Consider the following 26177-nt stretch of genomic DNA (forward strand, 5'->3'; position numbering starts at 1 on the left):
GACTTACTTCACTTAATATCCTAATCTCTAGGTCCATCCATGTTGCTACAAATGACATTTGTAAATTTTTCATTATTTGATTCTTTTTTATGACTGAGTAATATTCCATTGCATATATATACCACAACTTCTTTTTTTTAATTTTTTTAAACATTTTTTATTGAGTTACAGTTATTTCACAATGTTATACCAAATTCCATAGATAAACAAGATTATACTGTATACCACAACTTCTTTATCCATTTAATATTGATGTGACGTGACTGTGACAATCTCCCTTAAAGGACGGGCCACAGACAGACAGAACTCAGGCAGGGCGTTTCCAGCAGGCAGTGCATACAAGCTGGGATGTATAAGGAGGTGGTGGAAGAGCCCAGTGTGGGAGGAGCTGGTGTGGCTGAGGTGCAGGGGCTTTTTGCTTTTTGTGGTGGTGGTTAATTTCATATTCGGGGCTGGGGGGGATATCTATGGAGGGCAATATTGAGAAATGAAGCTAAATATAAGGCAGGGTAGGGCCAGCCTCAGATGTGCCCTTTATGCAAAGGTAAGAATTTTAAGTAAAGGAGGTACATAATCAGATTGCTCTGTGTGAGGGTAACCGGGCAGCAGTGTTGAAGAAGGACCAAAAGAGGCAAGCCTGGAAGTACAGGGAGACCTGCGACACAGTCCTGCAGAAGGCCAGGAAAGAGAGGATGTGGGCTTGAACTGGCAGCAGCATTGGACGAGGTTGCGCTCAAACTCTAAGGTCTCCCTGGGAGCCTAAAGACCTAGCCAATCCCCCACGGCCAGGAGGTCCCCCAACAGGAGTCAGAGAAGCCAGCCACCTCAAGACCACAGTTTCATGGGGAATATCAGCCGTCATCTCCCCGGTTGATGGCAGAAGAAGAAACCAGAGCCAAACACAGAGAACTTCCTCTTTCAAGGGTGGCCCCGGGGTACTCACCACTTTGCCCACCAAACAGGTTTCATTCATCACTGAAGGCCAGAGAGGGAGCACCTCCCACAGACACCACCATGACCCTCGTCTACCACAACTGCCTCAAACACCCTCCCTCTGGGAGTAAAGAGAAGCCTCACTCCAGGCACAACAGCCACAACCCCTCCTTTGGCGCCGGCACGCACATCTCTCTCCCCTTACTCAAGCACAGCTCCAAGAGGAGGGCTCTCCCCCATTTAGAAACAGCATGGGTTTTTATGACTACAGAGTGAGGACAGACTCTGTTCCCACCAGAAAAAGCATATTCAAATAAAAAGGGAGAGCTGGATGTTAACGAGGCTGTGAATGAAGCTCTAGCCACAAAATAAAGCCTGATTTGGGGCTTCAGACATCTGAACTAAACAAGTGCCTAATTCCCGTCATAAACACCCTTCTCCATAAACCAGGCAGGCTCTATTTTTAGAACTTTTTCCATGATGCACTTGTTCTTTAATGGAAGCGATAAAGGCAGTGGGAAGCAATTAAAAGTATTAACCCATATACTTGAAGTCACAGCAGAGTACCAGCCCACAGGACACCTTCACAAATAGAAGCCCATATTGGAAAGCAATTGGGCAACAGTCTTGTTTTTTTCCCCTTTTGCCAAGAAGTACTTCAGTCACGTTCTCTTTGCTTCTTGTTTTCAAAGCTTCAGCTACATTTTTAAAACTTACGTATGGAGACTTCATGATGAGACTGAGTCATGGAAACGCTGCCATCATTATCAAATCAGCTCCAAACAGTTGTCCATTATCCATGATCGTGGCAGACAATTTTCACAAGGGGAGGAGGGGGTTAAATGTGAAAGGGAATCAGTATTTCCTGAGGACCTACCAAGTGTCAGGCACTGAACTAGGTGCCTGCTGCCTTCTTCCTTCATGCACTTAAGGACCATTTATCCATCACTTACTATGTGCTGGTATTGTGTCCAGTGGTAGAATAAACAAGAGACGCACTGCGCCTGCCTTCATGGACCTTTCCTCTATTGGAGGAGGCGAACATTTAACAACAGTGTTCCCAGGGGCACGGGTTCTCAGAGAGGAAACCGCACGTGGCAAGGAGGGACTCTGAAAGGAAGGATTTCCTGGCCTGAGGCAGGGTGGGGGCAGTTGGGCAGGCCTTGCAGGGGAGATCTGCTGTCTACACTGGAACTTGGAGGATGGATGGGGATCAGCCCAGCCAAGAGACACGGCAAGATCCTGCAAGCAGAGGAAAGGCATTTCCAAGGCCCAGGGAAAAGAGAGTCTGACAGGTGTGAGTGCCACCTGGCTGACACTGAGGGTGAGCGGAAAGCCACCCGGTGAGGAGGGAGGGGTAAGTGGGGTCTTATAAGCCACGATGTCCATTTTAAATTTATCCAAAGAAATAAGACAACGTTAAAGGAATTTTAAGCAGGGAGTAACAAGATCAGATGTGCCTTTTAAAGCATGGCAAGTCCTCACAGCCATCTTTCCGGACAGGTAGGATCTTCACTTCATGAGGATAAGGGAAGATGAGTGAGGCTAAGTAACTTTTGTAAAGCCACACAGCTGGAACGTAGTGGAGTTTTGTACAGGACTCGGGTCAATCTGACTCCAAATCTCCTCTTTCTACTACATCATCCTGTTGCAAGGCTGGGGTGGGGGAGCCTGCAGAAAATCCTTAAACCTCATTTCAGCTATTCATTTGCAACTTTTTTTCTAACCAAAATCAAGTGTAGAATTGATCCCTGGCATCAATGAATATTTGAGTTTTCCCCTGTCTGCCTTGAAGAAACAAAATGGCCCTCCTAGGGAAAAAAACAAAGAACCACCCTCTACAAGACCCAGCCCTCAGACAAGAGTGCGCCGACCAGAAGGAACCCCATGGTCCTGAGTGCATATGGAGTGACCAGGCAAGGCTGGCCTCCAGGGCTGGGCAGCAGTGAGGAGGCCATTAGTCCAGACACACGTCAACGCTCACCTTCAATGTGCCATCAAGTGGTCATCCAAGCCACCTTCGCAAATGATCAACTTACTACTCTGGCACAGCCTACTCCATACTGAGATAGTTCTGAGTATTTAAAAGACTCTTTCTGAGAGGCAAACGGAGCTCCAAACCCAGGTACTTATAACAGAAGTGCCTGTTACCCAAGTTACTTTCCTGTGCAAAGCAAGTGAACACTATGTGGGTGGTGGGGCACCCCTGGAGTGTTGCCACTTCTCCCTGGGTCTGGAGAGTCAAATGAAGTCAACATCTAAAAAGGAAAGAAAGAAAGGAAAGAAAGAAAGAAAGAAAGAAGAAAGAAAGAAAGAAAGAAAGAAAGAAAGAAAGAAAGAAAGAAAGAAAGAAAGAAAGAAAGAAAGAAAGAAAGAAAGAAAGGAAAGAAAGGAAAGAAAGGAAAGAAAGAAAGAAAGAAAGAAAGAAAGAAAGAAAGAAAGAAAGAAAGAAAGAAAGAAAGAAAGAAAGAAAGAAAGAAAGAAAGAAAGAAAGAAAGAAAGAAAAGAAAGAAAAGAAAAGAAAAAAAAAGTGGAGCAGGAAATCTGAAGTTCAAGGCATACAGAGCCTGTTTCTAGGAAGAAAGATAACATCTTCGTTCCTGTACCTCCTGGCAGCCTCTACCAGTGATCCTGGCTTGAGGGTTCAAAAACCTAGGGACTCTGACACAGGTTCAGCCTGGATGTACCCACCTTCTGCTCTCCCTCAGCAGAGGACAGACACCTGCTCATCACCTGCAAATGTGGAGAGCAAGCCTGGCTGTGCGTGTGCTCAGTAAGTAAGCTTCAGGTCTCTGCATCTTGGTCCAGCTGCCTGTGGAGGTGGGTGGGGCGGGACCATCTCATGCTCCTTGTGCATGTCCTACTGACAGGTGGCACTTTCATACATGTAAGGAAGCCAGTCACTGTATTAACCAGACCAAATCCTTACGCAGTTCATAAAAAAACAGATGCTCTTCCTTTAAAAATTAATTGAAATGTTAAAACTTAGGATGGAGTAAAACAATAATAGCAATTAATACTCATAATGAGGAGAGAAGAAAGAAATTGGCAGAGGAAATGTGTACAGCCTTGTTGTGTGCACTTCGGCAATTTCTCCCCAGTTTGAAATGTCTGTACCTTCTGTCTCCTTAATTCCACTTCTAGTAATCTATCCTGTTTACTAGCGCAAGTATTTAGGGAGCTAACAATCAACAGATGACTAAGTAAATATGGTAAACCATCCATGTATACCAAACACTGAGATATTGTCTAAAAATTAAAACAAACATTTATTTAAAAAGAAATATTAAAGTTCAAAATCTCAGGTATCAGAAACAAAACAGAAACACAAAACCAAACCAGCCAGTAGGAGCTGAAACCAAACAGCTCAGGAGCTTTTCAGAAGCAGGGATTATCAGAACCGGGTGCATACTGTGGGGGACAGGAGGGGAACCCACATGGTCTTGCTGGGGTGACAAACAGCTGCCCTGACAGAGAGACAGGGAACAGGAAACCTCTACCCCTCTCAGAGACATAAAAAATAAATCGGCCATCTGTCTGGACTTTTCAGTAGAAAAAGGATTATCTGTAAGAGATCAAAACCCCACGTATGTACCATATGTAAGTGTGGAGTCAGAACTCACAATGTTCACATGGTTGGGAGCCCCAGGGCTAAAATATTTAAAGGAAAGTTGGTCTTAACCAGGTAAAAATTGATGGAATATGGCACAGGCAAACTCAACCACCACATCCAGATGCCTCATCAGCTGGGGACCCAATGGACTCCCACTAAAATCCTCAGATTGGAGATACGCTCACTACAAGAGGAAATTAAACACCGAGAGAGAGGATTTAAAGTAAGCGGACATTTCTAAACTATAAAAAAAAAAGGGAGAAATGTTAACAGAACTCAGTTAGAAAATGGGCAAGAGACATGAACTGGCATTTCACCAGTTGGAAATACGGTTGGAAAACAAGCTCACGAAAAGATGTTCAACATCTTTGGCCATTACTAAAATGCAAAGTAAGATCACGATGCACTTACAACTCAATATCAAAAAACAAACAATCCAATCAAAAATGGGCAGAAGACCTAGACATTTCTTCAAAAAAGACATACAGATGGTCAACAGGCACATGAAAAAATGTTCAGTATTGCTAATTATCAGAGAAATGCAAATCAAAACTACAATGAGGTATCACCTCACACCAGTCAAAATGGCCATCATTCAAAAGTCCACAAATGATAAATGCTGGAGAGGGTGTGGAGAAAAGGGAACCCTCCTACACTGTTGGTGGGAATATAAATTGGTGCAGCCACTATGGAGAACAGTATCGAAGTTCCATACAAAACTAAAAATAGCGTTACCATATGATCCAGCAATCCCACTCCTGGGCATATATCCAGAGAAATCTGTAACTCAAAAAGATCCATGCATCCCAATGTTCACAGCAGAACTATTTACAATAGCCAAGGCATGGAAGCAACTTAATTGTCCATTGACAGATGACTGGATACATATACACACAGTGGACTACTACTCAGCCATAAAAAAGAGTGAAATAATGCCACTGGCAACAACATGGATGGACCTAGAGATTATCATACTAAGTGAAGTAAGTCAGATAGAGAAAGATAAATACCATATAATATCACTTGTATGTGGAATCTAAAAAAATGACATAAATGAACTTACTTACAAAACAGAAATAGACTCACAGACAGAGAAAACAAACCAAAAGGGAATTGGAGGGGAGGGATAAATTAGGAGTTTGGGATTAACAGATACACACTTACATGTACATACAAACACACACTCGTGTGCACAAATGAGTGCATGTAAAGCCTGGTGAAATCTGAATATGATCTTTAGTTTAATGAACAATACTCTGCACTTGATTTCCTGATCTGCTGTTATACTGTAGTTATATAAGATGTTACCATTGAGGGGAGCCGAGTGAAGAATACAGAACACCTGCTGTACTAGTTTTGCAGCTTTCTGTGAGTCTATAATATTTTCAAAATGAAAAGTTCTAAAAAATCAATGTTGAGTGTAAAACGTAAGTTGTAAAATACCACAATATGATATATTTGTGCAGATATATTTTTTAAAACCACACATATGATATCTTTTCATGGATAAACATATAGGTAACAAAAATATCAAAATATCATTAGCAAGGAGACACACAAATTTAGGGTAGTGACTACCTCTGGGAACAAGTTCTAAGAGGACCTCAACTTTACCTGCAATAATTTAATTTTTTAAAAAGGGTTTGACGTGAGAAATTGTCAGCATGTACTACATAAACAGTATAGATAAATGAATGCTTGTTAAATTACTCTCTACTACTCTGAATGCTTTAAAGGTTTCTAAATTATAAGCAAAAATACATATACAAGAAAGTTCACTGAACAATTATCTGTAATAACTAAAGATTGGTAACAATCTAAATATGTATATATAGGGGAATAGCTGAGTAGGTTTGAATATAGTCATGCAATAAATGCAAATCAACAATTAAATAGAATGAAGGGGAAATGTACTTTTAAGAAAATACCACAAATACATTAGTAAGTGGGGAAAAAAAGCAAATTGGAAAATAATACACATAGTACCACATTTTCATTAAAAAATAAATCAATATAAATACACAGAAACGCTTGTAATAAAACACATACACTGTTTAAAAATGGTTACTTTCAAGAAACAGTGAACACTTTACTTTTTATCTTATATATGTCTATGTTTTAAAATCCATTAAAGAAACTGTTTTGTTTCTGAAATTTGAGAACTTTTCTTTTTAAGCTATGACTGTCATATACCATTCCTCTAGTTTCAGGTGCACAACATAATGATTCATTATTTGTATAATTGCAAAATCATCACTACAATAAGTCTACTTAGTTAAGATCCATCACCACATGCAGCTACAAATTTTTTTTCTTGTAATGAGAACTTTTAACTACTCTTAGCAACTTTTGAATATACAACACAGTATTATTAACTATGGGCACCATGCTTTACAACAGCAGAACTTACGTATAATTGGTAGTTTGTACCTTTGCCCCCTTCAGCAATTTCACTTACCCCCACCCCCTACCTCTGGTAACCACCAGTCTGTTTTCTGTTATCTATGAGATCAGGGCCTTGTTTTGTTTTGTTTTAGATTCCACATAAAAATGAGATCATACAGTAATTGTCTTTCTCTGTCTGACATATTTCATTTAGCATAATGCTCTTGTGGTCCATCCATGTTACTGCAAATGGCAAGGTTTCCTTCTCTTGAGAAAAAATTTAAAAGCAGTATAAAGAACCAAAAATCAAAATTCAATATAAAACTAACATTGTTGAGCATTTACTATATACCAAAGTGCTCCCATTGAAAACCTCCTTTACTCTGCACAAATCTGTGAGTACACACTATTCTCATTTGAACTCATTCCTCCATTTGAAGAGAAGAAAGAGGAAGAAATGGAAGCTCTTAGAGGTGAAACAACTCGCCCGAAATCACACTGTAAATCATCAGTGGGTTGTAGCCTTTAATGCTGTTTCAGTCCACTTCTCCTGTCAGCCATGAAAAACAGAGCACATGAGGCACTTACCTGATCCCCTTGCAGTGAGATGGTGAGTTATCACGAGCTGTGAGCTGGGTACCACTCACTCCCCGTGACGTGGCTGAATGGGTGTGCCTGTTCCCCAGGCATCCCAACTGCATATCTCAATTTTATCTTCACCTGAGTCCCTCATAGAGAACAGTGAGAAACGTGAGGGGAAAAGATGGTTGCCCCTCCATGGATTTCCCTGGCCGTCCCATGAAGAGAAAAGCCAGCAGCAAAGAGAGGTCCCAGCCAGACCAAAGCCCAGCACAGTCACTCCTACATGAAAACCACAGAGTGAATCCTGCTGAGCCGGAGCGACGCTGTCTCATACACCGACCATGACTTTCCTTCCCATAAAGGCAGGAAGGGTTAGAGTGGCAAGGTAGTGGTGGACTTAGATCCTGCTTCGAGAAAGGATTCTCTGCCCAGTTGTGGGGTGTGCAGTTAGCTGACAGCCTCCTGTTAGCTTCCTAAGGGACAGAAACCTGAGATTCCCAGGGAGGTACCCACCAGTGACTGATCAGAAAGGGGCTTGGGGGCCCAGCCCTGTCTACCCTGTGTGGGGCTCCTCTAGGTGGCTCTCTATAGGGTTGCAGAGCCTCTACCAGATCTGCTCTGTGTCTGATGCCCCCCACCTGCCCAGTGCTGCTTCCTCCTCCTTTTCTTTCACGGCTGTTACTCAACATCCGCATCCCAGAGAACTCAACCTGTGACAAAGGTCCTCCAGCCTGATCTATGTGCTGACATAAGATACTTTTAAGATCTGAAAATAACTGGCCCTCCAAAAGAACAGGTACTCACACTAGACTGAGGAAAGAGGACTAAAGTGCTGAAGAGCCAGATGAGGTGGGCTTGGTCTCCTACCCTGAGACATATGCCACTCCAGGCTGTTCTACCCATCTTGTCTGGTCTAAATGGGGCGGGAGGGTGGGGACTGAGAAGCTCTTGTGTAATTCACAGCCCAGAGGCACAGGTCTCACTAAAATACTGAGACGAAATCATGGGACTACAGAATGATTCCTCTCCCCAGACACCTTACACCACACTAAGGGCCTTTTTCTGGAGCTCCTTTTATATAGTGTATCATGTCCAGCTTTCAACAAAAAGCTGCAAGGCATGCTAAAAGGCAAAAAACAATGTTCGAAGAAACAGAACAAGCGTCAGAACCAGACCTAGACATGGCAGAGATACTGAAATTACCAGACAGGGAATTTTAAACAACTACGATTAATACCGCTAAGGGCTCTCATGGATAAAATGGATAGCATGCAAGAACAGGTGGATAATGGAAGCAGAGAGATGGAAATTCTAAGAAGGAACCAAAAAGAAAAGCCAGAGATCAAAAGCACTATAGCAGAAACAAACACAGAAAGCCTTTGATGGGCTCCTTAGTGGAAAGGACACAGCAGAGGAAAGAATTTCCAAGCTTGAGGATATGTCATTAGAAATATCCAAAACTGAAAAGCAAAGAGAAAAAAGGACCAAAAACAAAATAACAACAAAAAGAACAGAATGTCCAAGGACTGTAGGACAACTACAAAAGGTGTAACATACGTGGAATGGGAACACCAGAAGAAGAAGAAGGAAACAGAAGAAATATTTGAAGCGGTAATGATTGGTAATTTCTCCAAATTCATGTCAGACAGCAAACCACAGATACAGAAAGCTCAGAGAACACCAAGTAGGATAAGTGATAGGCAAAAAGCAACACCACCACCACTTAGGCAAAGCATATTCAAACTGCAAAAAAATCAAAGAAAAAGTCCTGAGAGAAGCTTGGAATGGGGGCGGCTAACCTAACAGAAGCAAAGATAAGTCTGGGAGTTCGAAATTTGTAGATACTGACAGGCATATGTAGAATAGATAAACAAGATTATACTGTATAGCACAGGGAAATATATACAAGATCTTGTGTAGCTCACAGTGAAAAAGAATGCAACAATGAATATATGCATGTTCATGTATAACTGAAAAATTGTGCTCTACACTGGAAATCGACACAACATTGTAAACTGACTATAACTCAGTAAAAAAAAAATGTTTAAAAAAAAGATAAGAATTATAATCTGATTCTCCTCAGAAACCACACAAGCAGAGAGAGCAGAGTGAAAAATTTAAAGTGCTGAGAAAACAAACACCAACATGGAATTCTGCACCCTGCAAAATTATATTTCAAAGTGGAAGAAAATAAAGACTTTCTCACATAAAAATTGAGGGAATTTGTTGCCAGCAGACGTGCCTTCTTCAGAGAGGAGGAACATGATACAGGTCAGAAACTTGGACCCACTTAATGAAAAGAGGAGAAGGAATAAGTGAAGGTAAAATAAAAACTCTTATTTTTCTTATTCCTAATTGGTCTAACATGTAACAGTTTGTTCAAAATAACAACAACAATGTATTTAACTATGTACACACATACATGCCTATGTATGTTTATGAGTAAGTGAAACAAATAACAGCAATGGTACCAGAGACCAGACAGAGGACTGAGGAGCAGTTTATTACGAGGTACTTGCACTACCCACAAAGCAGTACAGTATGACAGTCGGCCCTCCAAATCCGTGGGCTTTGCCTCTGTGGATTCAAAAAACTGCAGATCAAAATATTCAGGAGAAAAAAAATTCTCAAAGTGCCAAAATGAGTTTGCTGCAAAGGAAACCATTTACATAGTATTTACATGATGTTTACAACTATCTACATAGCATTTACATTGTACTAGGTATTATAAGTAATCTACAGATGATTTATAGTATAGGAGAGAATGTGCCTAGGTTAAATGCAAACACCATGCCATTTTATATAAAAGATGAACATCCATAAATTTCAGTATCTGTGGGGGTCCTGGAAAAAATCCTCCATGGGTACTGAGGGATGACTGTATTTGGAAGTGCACTTGGATTACTTGTAAATGTATATTGCAAACTCTAGAGCTACCACTAAAATAAAAGTAAAAAGGAAGTTTAATTGATATGCTAAGGAAGGAGGAAAAAACAGAATCATATAAAGTGCCCAGTTATAACTACAAAAGGCAGAAAAAGAGTGGAAGACAAAATAGGAACACAGAACAAGGGCAACAAATAAAACCCAGCAATAAATACGGTAGATATTAATCCAACTGTACCAACAATCACTTTAAATGCCATGGTCTAAATAGGCCAGTTAAGACAGCAATTGTCGAAGTGGATCAAGAAACAAGACCGAATTATATGTTGTCGACAAGAAACCCACTTTAAATATAAAGACACATATAGATCAAAATAAAGGGATGTAGAAAGATTTACCATACCAACACTAATCAAAAGAAAGTAGGATTTGCTATATCCACTCCTAACAGATCAGATTTCAGAGCAAGAAGAGTTATCAGGGATAAAGAATGGCACTACATAATGATAATGGGGTCAATTTTTCAAGAAGACATAACAATCCTTAATATGTATGCACCAAACAACAGAGCATCAAAATATGTGAGGCAAAAACTGATAGAACTGCAAGGAGAAATAGATGAATCCACTATTGTAATTGGAGACTTCAGCACATCTCTATCAGAAATGGACAGATCCAGCAGGTAGAAAACAGTAAGGACCTGGGTGAACTCAACAACACCAACGATCAAATGGATATAATGGACAACTATAGACTACTTCATGCAGCAACAGCAGAATATGCATTCTTCTCAAGCTCATGTGCAACATTTACCAAGACAGATCACACTCCGGGCCATAAAACACATCTTAACAAATTTAAAAGAATAGAAGTCATATAATGTCTGCTCTCAGATCACAATGGAATTAAACCAGAAATCAGTAACAGAAAGATAGTTGTAAAATATCCAAATACTTGGAGATTAAACAACACACTTCTAAATAACACATGGGATCAAAGAAGAAGACTCAAAAGAAATTTCTGAATATTTCGAACAAAATAAAAACGAAAACACAACCTATCACAATTTGTGGGATGCAGTGAAAGCAGTGCTTAAAGGGAGATCTATAGGATTGAATGCATAAATTAGTAAAGAAGAAAGATCAAAAATCAATAAACTAAGCCTCTACCTTAGGAAGCTAGAAAAAGAAGAGTAAATTCAATCCAAACTAAACAGAAGAGAAAAATTAAAATTAGAGCAGAAATCAATAAACTGAAAACAGGAAACCATTAGAGAAAACCCACAAAACCAAAAGTTGGTTCCCTGAAATGATCAATTAAAATCCATAAGCCTCTAGCCAGGTTAATTAAAATTTACTAGCCCCTGGGAGTGGACCCAGATGTTTGCCTCGTACTGATAATCAATGAGCAACTACTCATGCCAGATAGGTAGACAAAAACATTAACATCATTTCCTTTCTTTCATCCATTTGATCAATTTTTTAAAAAAACCACTTACTACTGATAAGTATCTACTATGTGCCGGACACCATTTTAAATGTTTGGGATATATCAGTGAACAACAAACATAACATATAAGTAAATTGTATGGTACATTAGAAGGTGTTCAGTGGAGAGTAACAGAGAGCAGGTTAAGAAGAGGATTAAGAGTTATGAGTATTTCTTACTTTGTTATGAACGTTTGTGTGTGTATATACATTTACCATATATACGGTACTATCTATCTATCTATCTATCTATCTATCTATCTATCTATCTATCTATGGCACATTCTTTTATTTTCTTCCCTCTCTTACCCCCTTATCATCTAACATAAGGTGTACTGAGAAGAGTTAAGTTTAAGTTTATATCACATTAAGTTATAGAGTATCAAGGAAAAGGGTTAAACACCACCCAAGGACTTTGTATCCTCTTCTGGGGAGATAGGTGGCACGTTTTGGTTATATGTAGGATAACTGGCTTGTGTTAGGAGGAAGTATGACTTTGTTATTGTCTTTATTTGGAAATTTAAGTATGGTTTGAGGAAATGTATACGGATGCCAAGTTGACAAGGGATAAACCATGATGGTTAGTTTCATGTGTCAACTTGGCTAGGCCATGGTACCCAGTTATTCAATCAAACACTAATCTTCATGTTCCTGTGAAAGTATTTTGTAGATGTGATTAACAGCTACCATCAGCTGACTTCCAAGAAAGGAGGTTATACTCTATAATCCAAGTGGTCCTCATCTAATCAGTTGAAAGGCCTTAAGAGCAGAACTGAGGTTCCCCTGAAGAAGAAGAAATTCCATCTGTGCACTTCAGTATCAGCTCCTCCCAAGAGTTCCTAGGGAGCTGCCCTACCTATTCTGGACTTGCCCAGCCAGCCCCCAACAATCACATAAGCCGATTCCCTGCAATAAATCTCTTAATCTACAAATATCCAACTGGTTCTGTTTCTCTGGTAAAACCCTGACTGATACAAGTAACCACACAGAGAAAATGACATTTGAGCAAAGACTTGCAGTTGGAGGAGGAGTTGCCACATAGACATCTGTGAGAAGTGCAAGCCTGGCGTATAGGAGGAACAGCAAGGAATGTGGCTGGATAAGAGTGAGCAAAGTGGAGAGCACTAGATGGGGAGGTAACTTTATGAATCAAAAGAAGTAGCAGGGACAGGGAAAGTGCACACTGGGAGCTGAAAGATCTCCTTTATTATTCTTTCTAATCATAGGATGAGCCCACATCATGACAAAAACAATGCTGCCATCATCCCAGTGTCTCTCCTTCTCTAACATGACCCAAATGAATGCTCCCAGTCCCACTGCTGGCAGAGGCTTTTGGCTGCTACAAGGAAATCTTCTGCAGTCAACTCATTCGACATTGGGAGCACATATGCAGAACTTCCACTGTGAGCTGCACCATGCAGGGAGTTTCTCTCTTATGGGTATGGGAGCCAGGAGGCAGGTCAGAAAGCTACCTGTCATCTGAACATGGATCAAGAATTGACTGGCCACCACTAGGCAGAGAGACACAGCTAACATTGTCATCTTGGAATAAGATGGAAGTTTGCTGAATAGAAGATGCAATGCTCTTAATTGGTCCTACCCTGGTCTAGTTGAAAAAATTAAGACCAGGCACTACCAACGGGAGATAATAATCATTTAGATGCAGAACCACCACAGATGAATAATAGTAATTTGGGTGTAGTAAGCTTGGTCAAACACCTTGTCGAGATCTCCCAGCCTCTCACCTGTCCCAGCAAAGGGGAGAATATCACTGCTACGAGTTTTCCTTACTATAAAAGTTATTGAAACAACAAGAATTTAAGTATATTTATTAACCTTGAAAGATGTTCATAATTATATAAAATAAAGAAAAGGCAATAAACCACCTTAAATGTACACATTGATTCTTAGATACATCTCAATTTCATGAACATGTGAAAAAATGTATTTCTTAGGCATTAGGAAATAGAATATCTCTTACATACAAAGAAAAGTTAAGGTGTATCTATGAACCACTACACTGTACACCAGAAACTAACACAACACTGTAAACCAACTATACTTGATTAAAAAAAAGAGTTAGGGAAGGCACACAAAAATTATACCAATGCTATCTGGTTCATGGGATTCCAGGTGATTTTTATTTTCTTCTTTTTGTTTCCTGTGTCTTCTTGTCCTATAATAGTATGTATTGCTCAAATAACAAAAATTGTTTATGGTTTATAAGTAAAATCACCTTCATGTATGTAACTCCCTCCCTACTCCTTCAAAATGTCAACTGACACCTGAAATCTCAACCAATTTGGAATAGAGCTGTTTGTAGTCCCTTTTACATATGGGGCAGTACAAAGCTGGCAGGGGCTAGGTCACTTACCCGAAGTCCCACATCATGGTGGGAAGCCCAGCCAAGACAAGAATCTGGGTTCCTGAAGGTCCCCTCCAAGCCAGCACACCTGCTTTGTGCCATGTTCTCAGCCCACGGACCCCAAGGAAGTGAGGTTTAAGTTGAGCTACACCCTCGTCCTTACCTCGGCCAGGCGGGAGTGCTTGTGGACGTTCTCGCCTTTTTGTACGCTGGGAGCCAGCTGTTGCAGGACGCCCCTGCTGCTTGTCAGTGCTCTGGTCAGCCGAGCAAACTTCCCCCAGCCTGGAGTACGTAGGAGACAGAAGAGACAGGTTCAGCCAGGTCCTGAAGGCTCATGGACATTCACATCACAAGTTACCCTATCAGAAGCAGACCCCCTCCCCCTACATTATCCTCCTGTGCATCCATGAGTCACTCAGCATCTTTGCAATCAAGACTCGCTGCTCAAAAGAGCAACAAGACACGCTCAAATCTGTGCGGCCATGTACTTTTCTCTCGCACTTTCACTTTATGCTAATCATACCTTTGGGAAGTAGGCGAGGAAGGTTTTAGCACTGTTTTACAAATAGGGAAACTGAGGCACAGAGGTGCATAGACAGCTAGTGAGTCTAGAACCCAGATCTCTCCACTCTGACCCAAGGCTTTTCTGCCAGATAATACCAGGCAATCAAGATGTCTCTCTGACTCTGTGGCTCAGGCGGTTCTCAAACCACACATCCTCTGATCTAGGAGAGACCAAGCTGGTTCTGGGTTTTAAATGACTAGACAAGCTTGTCAAATGGCCATTCCAGGCATTCTCCAAAGCTGATGAATAAGAAATGAATTTAATCCCTGAGTAGGTGGGGGAAAAATACGGCAGATTTTAGTCTGCTCTGGGATTGGGGAAGAATGGTTGGTGGCAGGTAGGCTCCCTGAAAACGAGAAACTCAAGAAGCCTAGTACTGAACTAAGAAATCTGGATACAAGTCTCCTCTCTGCCTCCAGTGTGCTTGTGATCACCAACAAGTTGTTTACATTGTCTGGCCTCATTGATCTCATCTGCAAAGTGGAAATTAAAATGCCTAAATGCTGGGTGCCTTTTCCCAGTAAAACAAAGTGGCAAAGTTGAATGGGCTCTGAGTAGTGGGCTAAAGCCAAAGCTGTCTTGAGGCCTCCTTGGCCCTCTGGACTAGTTCCTCCAGGGAAAGTAAAACACTGGTCTTTTTCTAACCTAGCCCACTCTATACCGCAAAATCTATGATGTAGGAGTGATCTTTACTGAGAATTTAAAATGTAGGAGTGATCTTTTAAAGATCTTCAAAGACTATTGTCTATTCAAATATCCAATAACCTATCTGCATCAAAGTTACGTGACCATGGCAACTGTCTCCCGAGACCCCTGAAAGTCAGCAGGGATGCTCAAAGCCGAGTTTGGGGTTGAGAGTTTCCAAAGACCTGGATGTGGGGTGGACAGCAAAAAACCAGAGCAAGCAACCATTTTTACATGATAGCTCAAAGCAGGACTAAGCAATTTTATTTCTTTCCTTTTGAGTTTAGACGTATTCAGCTGCCTTGCAATAGAAATCTCATTTACCAAATTTTCCCCGGGAGCACCTTTTCAAGACAGACCAAGAATCCAAAGGACAATGGAGTCAAGCAGAAGACTGGCCCGTTTTTTTTTCTCCTTTTTGCACAACCTTTAAGAATCATGATCTGTATAAATTTTGGTCAACATAGCAAGAAGAGTAAATCAGTTCTTTTTTATCTCATCCCAGAACTTATGGGCTTTAATAAAAGATAGTAGCTTTCCCACCCATCGTGATGCCACTAAGCAGAGAAATGGCGCCTGCGGGAGTCAGCTTGAAAAGAGGCACACAGTGGTCAGGCTGCAGGGGCTCCCACTGATGTTAACCGGAGGGGACAGTGCAGACTATCCAGGGGTCTTTGACATCTTTTCCAAATGGGCCATTTATGAAAGTGTTCACTGGAATGCTTGTGTGAACTGTGAACTAGAATTTTTTGAAGTCTCTTTCATAGTCAGGCTCAAAACAAAGCTGGAAATGAATTCTGTAAAGTTTTCCAAGAGAAGCAGAAAGTACATTTTCAAATGGAGAGAAAACACACAAACATCAGCAAGGGCTCTGCACCCCACATCCCATTCTATTCACCCACCACCATCACCACCACCACCACGACCTATACTCCGGGACCTATAAAGGGAACAGGCAGACAACTCTGACTCTGCCTGGCAGGGCCCAGGGCCCTGGTCAATCAGATAACATAGCACTGAAGGAAAAAAAAAAAGAGAAAAGATCCCTGGGCATTTCCCCACACTCAGGCTAGCCCCTTACTCTAGCCCTGATTCCGCTTCCAAGGATGTAGCTCTCAAAGAAGCTGGTTCCCAGCTGGCTGAGTGAAGGGCACAGGAAGGTGAGTTAGATGGGGAGACAGAGAGGCAGTGTGACATCCTCCATCACATCCCTACCAGGATGGGCAGGCTCTGCGTAATTTGCAGGAACGAAGTAAGTTCTCTCCCAAGTTTCACCCTCACATTGTCCTTTCTGGACTATAGACACTTTATCATCAGAATCATGCTGAGCCAGATAAAAGAACTTCATTCATTCATATATTAATTCTATAAGCATAACTACTGTATACCAGGCACAGTGCTAGGTACTGGGGCTACTAAGATGAATAAGACACAGACTCCAGCCTTAAAGAGCATGCCTTCTAGTAGGGAAGACTGACAAATAAATAAAAAGCCATAATACAGTAAGTTAAATTCTATAACAGAGAATGCATACAGAATGCTGTGGCCAATACTGTCCGGAGAAGGCATATCTAATCCAGGCTGGGCAGTCAGGGAAGGCTTCCCAGAGGAGGTGACTAACTAGAGCAAACTTTTTAAAAATGAGCAGACATTAGCTGAACTCAGAAAGGAAAAGACAGACATTCCATGCCAAAGGAACAGCACTTACAAAGCCAGAAAATCATAGAATAGGGTAATACGTCAGTGAAGAGTAAGATGTTCTAAATGGCCAGATGAATGAGGTATGGCCTGTAGAGGGGAGGATGCAGACAGTAGCCTGAAGTGATGCTAAGGAGGTCATCAAGAGCCAGATCAAGAAGAACTTAGGTGGTAAGAACCTAGACAGCAAGTTAAGAAATTTGAACTTCAACCTGAAACCTGGAAGGAATCCAATGAAGGAATTTAAATATGGTTGGGGGATTTTAGGACAGAATGGAAGTGCAGATAGCAGACGAAAAAAGGTGGTGGTTGGGGCGGGGAGGCGGGGGGTTGGTTAACAGAAGGCCAGTCAGAATCCCAGGCAAGACACCATGAGGGTCTGGACCAGTGCTGTGGCCGGAGCCAGGCAGCAAAGGGAGACCTGAGAACAGTTGCAGAGGTAGAATCAATGGCTGCAGAGGGGAAGAAGAGGCAATGGAGGTGGCCTCTGGGTCCCCGGTATGGGTGGCTGGGGTGACAGCCATGCAGTGAGATTAAGAACACAGGAAGAGAAGCAAATGGGTTTGGTGGAAGGTAGTATGTACAATTTGGACCAACAATGCCTCTTATAGCAGAGACATCAGGAGACACCTTCCTGGGAAAAGTGAATTTCCTATTGTCCAAAGGGTCCACTGGGAGAGAATGACCCAATAAGAATCCAGCCCTAGATGATCTTGCTTAGAGGAAGCCACAGGGTCATTTTCCACAAGGAAAATAAGGCAGCTGATACACCCTCCGCCTTCAAGGAAGCCTTTCCCTGATACCGCCTTACCCCCAGCAGAACCGCCCGCTCCCTCCTGGGCTCCCCCATTGGCCTTAGGAAGACTTCTATTAGATCAGTAATTAGGCTTTACTGTTCTTATTTGCGCCCCTGTCTGCCCATCCCCCAAGTAGACTATAACACACAGGGTCCCTATCTTAGACATTTCCTTAAGGTCAGCATCTAACATAGGGCCACACACCCCAAAGACACCCAGTAGGTGTGTACGCTGAATAAATGTGGATGAAAAGCAAAATGTTTTCTCTTTGTCCCACTTCTGTCTAGGTTTCCAGTAGACATAAAGTCCCAAAGGGCAAGTAGCCCATTTTACAAGCTGTTAAGTTTTCAGAGGTATTTCTGCACCCACTTTCCCAATTATATCCCATTTGGGAGTTCAACAGTAAACTGACTCCAATGAAGAAACTCCTCGCTCAGGGTTCCCCCAGCTCCATCATAAATGCCACCAAGCAGAGGCAGGGCTATGGGCGCCGGGGAAGCATCACATGATCAGGAGGGTGAGCAGGAGGCAAAGAGGAAGCATGAAAGTAAAAGATGGACAGAAGGAGGGGAACACGGTTTGCAATCTAAAAAGCAGCTAAAAAGTATTTCCTGGGTCCTTTCTCCATTCTCCGTAAGGACAACTTCCTCCCCTTCCTTGAGCCCACACTGGCTACCACTTTCAACCAGGGTGAGCCCCCCAACTAGGCTGCTTTAGCCCACATGTCCCTGGATCCTCCCCAGGGCAGAAGAGATGGCTCTGGGATGACTTGGAATCCCAGCTTCTCCCAGGGTAAGTCCATTCCAATACTGGAAAAGACAGACCTACAGGCCCCTCCCTGGGAAACTGTGCTAAGTCACTTGGAATAGAAGTTTCAGAGGACTCCTTAAAGTATTCTCAACCCTGGCGAGAAGACGATGAGGCCAGGCTTGTCCTAATCTGTGTCACAGATTAGAGTCACAGATTCTCTTAGAGGAGCTGGTACCACAACCCAACCTTCGACAGAGGCCGGTGGTCACAGGGAACCAGGTCACTGTGGACTCTGCCTGGGCGTCCTCAAGTCTTCTTCCCCAGATCTTTTTCTTATCAACATATAAGAAACCAAAAATCTAGGATGGCTCCTTCAAGCAGCAGTCACTAGATCATCACCTTTCGGTCATCCTAAGGGCAGAGAGATAAAATGTCACTATTGGAGGGGAAGAGGGGGGCTGTGGCTTGTATCTGTCACTCTTTCTTCCCCAAGAGCACCTCACTGGGATCCCACATGGAGACACATGGAGAAGGGCTGGCAGTTACAGCAGCTTGCCAGAGCCTCCAGCCCTGAATATTCTAAATCTTAGGCTTTAAAAAAATCTCCTCTGGAGTTTTCCATTCTGTTTGTTGTCTGCTCTTAGCTCAGTCTGAAGTCTGAATTTAGAACTAAATATATGGATCTTTGAAAATGAATTTGCTCCTTTACCGTGATGTTATTTGGTGAGGTAAGAGAGAAAACAAGAGAGGTGACTCATACTTTGGTGAATGATGTGGAGAGAAAACACCGAGCCTTGCACTCTAATTCTTCTCTACCCACTTGCTCAAGGCTCCTGGCATAGAAGGGCGGATGGGACAGGAAAAAACACCCTGCAGCCTACTCTCAATTATCCACAAGAACGGAAAAGCAAGAGATAAGGAACAAATGAAACCCCCGGAGCATCAGAGTCTCATTTCAACCAAGAATTCCCACCTACTCTCTCATTCAGCCTTTCAGCACTCGCGGGCGTGCACACACACACACACACACACACACACACACACACACACACACAACCCAGAGCTGTTACCAAACAGCAAACCTAGCTCGACCTCACCCCCTGCTCCATGCCATCTGTGGGCACTTCTTATCAAAGAGCCAGGGGAGTAGTCAAAAGATGAACAGGAAAGAGGAGATGAGGAAGTCAGGGGTCTGGATAACTCATGAAAAGTCGTGAGAACTAATATGCTCGGTGAGAGAGGGGCTCCGGGAGCAACCCCGGGGCCCATCACGTGTGCTTGGAGCTCTGGGGAGTTACTTTTGCCAGATGCTGAAATAGTCTAATTGCCAAGGATCCTGTGTGTTCCCCACTTTGTGGGTCATTTGTGGGAAAACGTTAGGCACCAACTGGCTTCTTGAATCACTGTTAGGATGCACTCACCCTACTCCCAAGCCCCAAAGTTAGGCACAACATGATCAGAGAAAACAAAGTTATTTTCAGGGACAATCTGAGCACAACAGACTTTTAAAGGACTAATCTAATGGTGGGGAAACATCTCATATTGCTACGTCAAAGAACAATTACCTGGGAATTTTCTGGGAGTTTCTGGGGTTATTCACCCTTCCCTTCTATCTCAAAAGTGAATTCTATAGAATCCTGGCCCAGCAAGACTCTTAAGATTCTTCCTGCTAACTGAGGTGCTGAGCTGAAAGCCTGGCTGGGTCTGCGGGACTCTCACAGTGTCAGCACACTCCTGAGAACAAATGGCAAGTCAGGGGAATAATCCAGCCACATGGCAACGTATTTTCCATCCAGATTGGTCCCTGTTAACCAGAACTGCAGTTTATAGACTTACAAGTAAGAAGGCCTGGAGAATTATCTTGCTCTTCCATCGTAAACAGACTAATATAAAGTTTGACCTTGTCCTAAGCAGACCACCCCATCAAAGTGGGTCAGGGGCACAGTGACATGACAAGTGGGAGGGTCTAAACATATCTGCCACAGCACTTGAAATGGAGAGGCTTATAAAGTCATGTCTTGGAGGAGACATTAAGCATGATCCACTAGGAGCATTTCTATATTGAGGGCTAAAGTGTGTGAGTGTGTGTGTGTGTGTGTGTGTGTGTGTGTGTGTGCATGCGTGTGTGTGTGCGCGTGCGTGTGTGTTTTAAATTTTTAGAAATCAAGACACATTACTCTTACTTATTTCACTGACAAAGGGAATTAATATTCCCTTGGCTATCTTGGCTAACAAGGAATAGGGGTGTGTGTGTGTGTGTGTGTGTGTACACACCAAAACTCCTATCCGCAAGGGAAATACATCAGTGAAGTAGGATAAATGAAGTGGAGCATTTTATTCCTGGAACATAGACCTGAGTGAGTGCCACTGCATCACTCTGATCTATATCTTCTTTCAGGTTTCATGAGCATCACATGCAGACACCCAACTGGCATGTGAGAAGCATTCTCCGTTGAATCTGACTTTCCTAGGAAACAATCCTTTCATGTCACCTAAAATTGTTCCGGGGTGATGGTAAGAAAATATTCTGACTCAACCAGATCACATTTTTCAGAGAAAACTTACAAAAATAACTGTCAAAATATCAGATTGCCTTTAAAGTACTATTTAGGAGTTTACTCAGTTAAAAAAATCAAACCGCCTTTCTAGATGGGAGCAAGATGACACTTAATCATGAGTGAGTCTATCGCCATGTAATAGCTACCGCACTGAGAAATCTGCAAGTCAGAAACTAGAAATCAGGGAATCACAGATCTGCAGGAGAAAAGGAGCCTGCAGGAGGCAGAGACTAGCAGAGAGATTTATTTACATCTGCTGTAGTCTTGAAACCAAAAGGCAGACTACGTTTGATTTATTGAGCTATAGACAGTTAAAAAAATAGGATGCACTGATGTACACAGCCTTGTGCTCTGAACTCTATAAACATGAGCGACCAAATGTGGTAGGATTTTAAATACCCTCAGAGGACACAGCCCCTGAGGGAGCATCCACATAATGCTCTTTATTTCCCCCATCTCACCATTTAGGAATCACAATTCTGTCACATCAAGGATAACATGCCCCAGTTTGACTCTCCCCTGACCTCCACTCTCACCTCTCTGCTGCATCTCAGGAAACAGCAAGGAGCAGGGTTCTCTGGGTAGAGCTGGAAACCCAGCCGCAGAGCCAGGAAACACTGCAACACGAAAGAGCTCCCAGCCTCTTGGTTATCTTGCAGGGGATGGAAAAAAGTGCTGTGACACCTCCTAGTCCCACACCTCAGGGAATAACATCTTTTGTACCTCCTGATGAGCTGGACCTCGTCAGGAGTATAGTTGTTCTAGAAATCCTGAGCCATCTCCCTTCCCAGGTCCCTGGTGTTATTCGACTACATGCATGTGACACGCCTGAGGGGAGTGCTAAAATCTGTGGTCCCACAGCTGACTAAACGACCCCTACAGGGATGTTACTGAAGACTCTGGCCTCACTAATACCATGATGCAAATGAATGAACCAGCCATAGACTTAGCCACAGAGGTAGAGATGTATTAACATCTACTTTAACGCTCTGAAAATGCTAGAACTCAGTCAAATCTAACGTAGTTGATATATAAATAAGATGAATGTGACCATGAACTGCCTGATTTGGGTGACTGACATCTGACATGTGAAAACATGCAAAGATTCTGGTGATACCAGAAGTGCCCAATTATCTTCTTCTGTCTACTCGGAAAGGCTTAATCACAAAGGTATGAAATGGACTCAAATGCCTCCCCATCCAAAGCTTTTTTTCTCCCCTCCTCTTCCCTCAGTACACTGCAGAACGATACAATGCTTTACCCAACACGGATTAAAGCTTAACTCTTGATCCTTGTGCAGCAATTCCCTTGGCAACCTCAAATTCTCTGTAACAGGAGTCACACTGTAGGCAAAAAAAAAGGCATAAATGTATTTGTACGAATCAGAATTACAAACCTTTACATGAGTCATCCTCAATCGGCTGTTTGAAAGCTGTTATGTCACTAAAAGTGCAAAGAAATAAAACCACTTTGTCCTGTTCATTTCGAATTGGAGCAATTTTCACAAAGAACCACACAGGTGTCCCTGAAAGAAACAGTAAAAGGTTGGTCACTCATTTGCATTCTCATCTGAGGGGCTATGGAAGCAAAGACTTGGGCATGAATAGGTACAAATATTCATTCATTTTTTTAAATGGTTTCATTCCTTCAGGTGCTGGGGTATTATACCATTAATTTCTCTTCTTGCCGGAATAAAAACTTTCATAGTAACTACTCTGTGGGGGGTTTCTTCTGTTCAAATAATTTTATAAGTGCAGATTTCCTAACCCTTGTAAAACGTTTAGAAAATGGGTTGAAAATCCCTCCTGATCTTACAGAAGTAACAAAGGTACAGAGACCTAAAGACTTACCTTATGCCATGGAGCAAACAAGCACAGAGGAGGGGCCGGATTGGGCACTGCTAGCCATGGCCAGCAGACCGTGAGACTCCAACGTGCATTGCTAAAGGGCCCCGGTATCAAAATCCACTTGGGAATTCACCAGTTTGGCTCAAAGGCTTAATCGACCATGGGCTAGAAACTATGTTTTTAAATCTCTCTCCCCAAAATAAAATTCCCAAAGGTCCAATAACAATGGCAAATGACGACACCATGAGGAAGGAAAAGGATCACCACAATGATTCTCCCAAAAATGGAGGTTCCCAGGTGGGTTTGGGCTGTGATCACTTAGTTCTTCAGGGAGCCCAGTGACTGTATTTCAACTCACAATCCTTGTTCCCCGGAAACTGATTCCGAGAGAAGGTAAAGTGACATGGATTCCATGTCTATGAAGTATGTATCTCTCCGAATAAATCTACCTTTGCTCAACTATGGTTTGCTCTTGAATTCTTTGCTATGCAAAGCCAAGGACTCTCACTTGGCAGGGTGTGTCCAGGGACTCGACTGAGACCTGGGACACCACCATCCTCTCGTGCCCTTCATTCTTCCTATATCACTAGGATTGACTTTTAGAAACTCACCTGTCCACAGATACAAATACATTCCCTGGATCAGCTTTACTAGTCATAAAGGTGATACCTTAACCTCCATTTGCCTGATCCCTGTATCTCTCTCTGATTGCTTCTGATCACTAGCAGGGAAAGAAAGTGCTATGCACTGGCCCCCTCAGACCTTAACAGTTGAGGACTGTTTCTTTAAATAGATCATAATGCACTCCAAGGGCAGGAGACCTGATCTACTTCCTCTGGTCCTGCATCCCAATTCCAATGGCATCCAATGCAGTGTTACACATAGGGCCACATGAGGCCATTACACTGCTCAACCCCAGAAGATGCCAGCCTGCATCTGTGAAACTCAACAAGCTCTGGGGATGCTTGCTGAGCCTCAAAGAAATAAATCCCACTTCTAGTGTCTTCATAGTTACTCAGAACTGCCTCTCTCCCAAATTATCAGTAACCAAAAAATCTAGGAAAGCAAGAAAGATGGGCTTAAATTTTCATCTCTGAAATTCTTCCAAAGAGAATATGAGTCACTCCTAGGCGACAAAGACCAGTCATTTCAACCTTTCACTTCTTAAGAGCAAAGCATTTTTAACCAATAAAACATTATCCAAAGTCTCTATATATGAAATATTTCCTTCAAGCAAATATGAACCATTCAGAGACTGGAGCCCCACCCACCTAGTTTCCCCTAAATCTCTCTGGATGCATCCAAGGATGTTCACAAACCCTTTGGCTCCATTCAGATGAAGACTGCCCAGAGACAGAGGCCTGGGCAGCTGGCCTCCAGGGATCTCCCCGACGGGCCAGATTCTGCAGGATCAGCAGGATCCATTCCACCAAGATACAAGGGAGACAACGATTGCACAAATATTCATACACACACACACACAATCAGGAAAAGGTTAAAATTCTGCCTCCTCACCCAACTAGCTATAGTAGAAAAACAAAGAAAAGCAAGTATTTAATGTCCTATTTCTGCAAAAACAACAAAGGGTCAATGATAAATTTTCGATTAAAGGAAGATCAACACACAATCCAAGAGAAACACATCGTACTGATGGCAAAGGCTGTAGATCTTTCCTGGATGAAGATGCCCAGTGGAAGGGCACTTCCAGGTCAGGCTACTCCTCCTGGTCACTCTAGGGTGCTCATGTTGCAGCAAAAGGGGGCGCAAGATGATGGCCATGTCCAAGGTCTCCGGTGAGTCCCTGGGACACATCCCATCAAGTGAGGGTCTTTGATTTCAAGCAGGAAAGAATTCAAGAGCTGTCTCCAAAGGCTACAAGGCATGGGAGGTTGTTAGTTTTTATGGGCTGGGTAACTTCATATGCTAGTAAGTGGGAGGATTATTCCAACTGCTTTGGGGAAGGAGTGGGGATTCCCAGGAACTGGGCCTCTGCCCAGTTTGTGGCCTTTTATGGCCAGCCTTGGACCTGTCATGGCACCTGTCCGAGTGCCTTTTAGCATGCTAGTATATTACAATCAGTATATAAAGAAGCTCAAGTTCTCGTGGGAGTTGAATCTTTTGCCATCTTGGGCCCAGGTCTACTGGAAGTCAAATCTTCTGCCATCTTGGGCCTAGTTGGGTTTTAATCAGTTTATGTCTTATCCTCAAAGACTGTGTCATTCTTTTAATGGTTATGCCCTGTCCTCTTCCCTCCTGTCTCAATCATCCCTTATGTAGCTCCCTTGGGTTATGCAGTAATGAACCTGATAAGCTAACCTGGCTGCGGGGTTTCTCAGCCACAACAGTCAGATAACAAAATAGGAAGGCTCTGGTATATGAGAGAATTTGGGGACTCCATCAGACTTCCTCCTATCCTGGACCTCCTTCCAGGTGCTCTCTGTACCCAGGCAGCCAGGCATCCAGACCACATTCAACAGCAACAGAATCCACTAAGCCACTGGCTCTCGGGAAGGGCTGCATGTGCTGGGCCATTCGGATGGGTCCAGAAACTAGACTAGAGAATGGCAGTCTGCCCTAGGAAACAGACCAATAGGTTGAAGTGAAATTTATTGAGACAAATGACAAGTGCAGAAAGGATGAGAGAGCATCAGGGGGCAGTAGTGGCCACTGGCCATTAGGACATCTGATTTGGAATCCCAGGCCCTGGGTTTGAACCAGATCTCTTCATTTACTGTGCGCTTTGTCACTTTACCTTCTCTCGGAATCAGTCTCCTTCCTTGCAAAATAGGGATAATAGACCTACTTTAGATTAAGTAGAAGCGTCTGATACATCAGTATTTAAAACTATTAATTTCCTCCCTTCCTTTCTTTTAGATTTCTCACCTGTACAGTTGAAAAGTTCCATCTCACCTCACAGGGGTGTTCGGATGACTTTAAAAGAGAAAGTATTTTAGTGTTACAGAAATTCCAAAACTGCCTCCACTTGCTCATAAGGAAAAGGGCCAGTCTCAGCCCAACAAGGGAAAA

General features: G+C 42.7%; 1 protein-coding gene across 1 annotated transcript in view; it reads right to left on the reverse strand.

Annotated features, from left to right (window-relative positions):
- The window catches only part of KCNH1 (potassium voltage-gated channel subfamily H member 1), a 332954-nt gene that overhangs the window by 271608 nt on the left and 35169 nt on the right, over positions 1 to 26177 (reverse strand). Inside the window, exons 4-5 of the mRNA XM_031438629.2 lie at positions 22700 to 22828; positions 14415 to 14533 (exon numbers count right to left, since the gene is read on the reverse strand). Coding sequence (XP_031294489.2) covers positions 14415 to 14533; positions 22700 to 22828 — 248 coding nt within the window. The remainder of the gene's footprint in view (positions 1 to 14414; positions 14534 to 22699; positions 22829 to 26177) is intronic.

This window comes from Camelus dromedarius, chromosome 21 (assembly GCF_036321535.1).
Source record: "Camelus dromedarius isolate mCamDro1 chromosome 21, mCamDro1.pat, whole genome shotgun sequence".
Classification (NCBI taxonomy): domain Eukaryota; kingdom Metazoa; phylum Chordata; class Mammalia; order Artiodactyla; family Camelidae; genus Camelus; species Camelus dromedarius.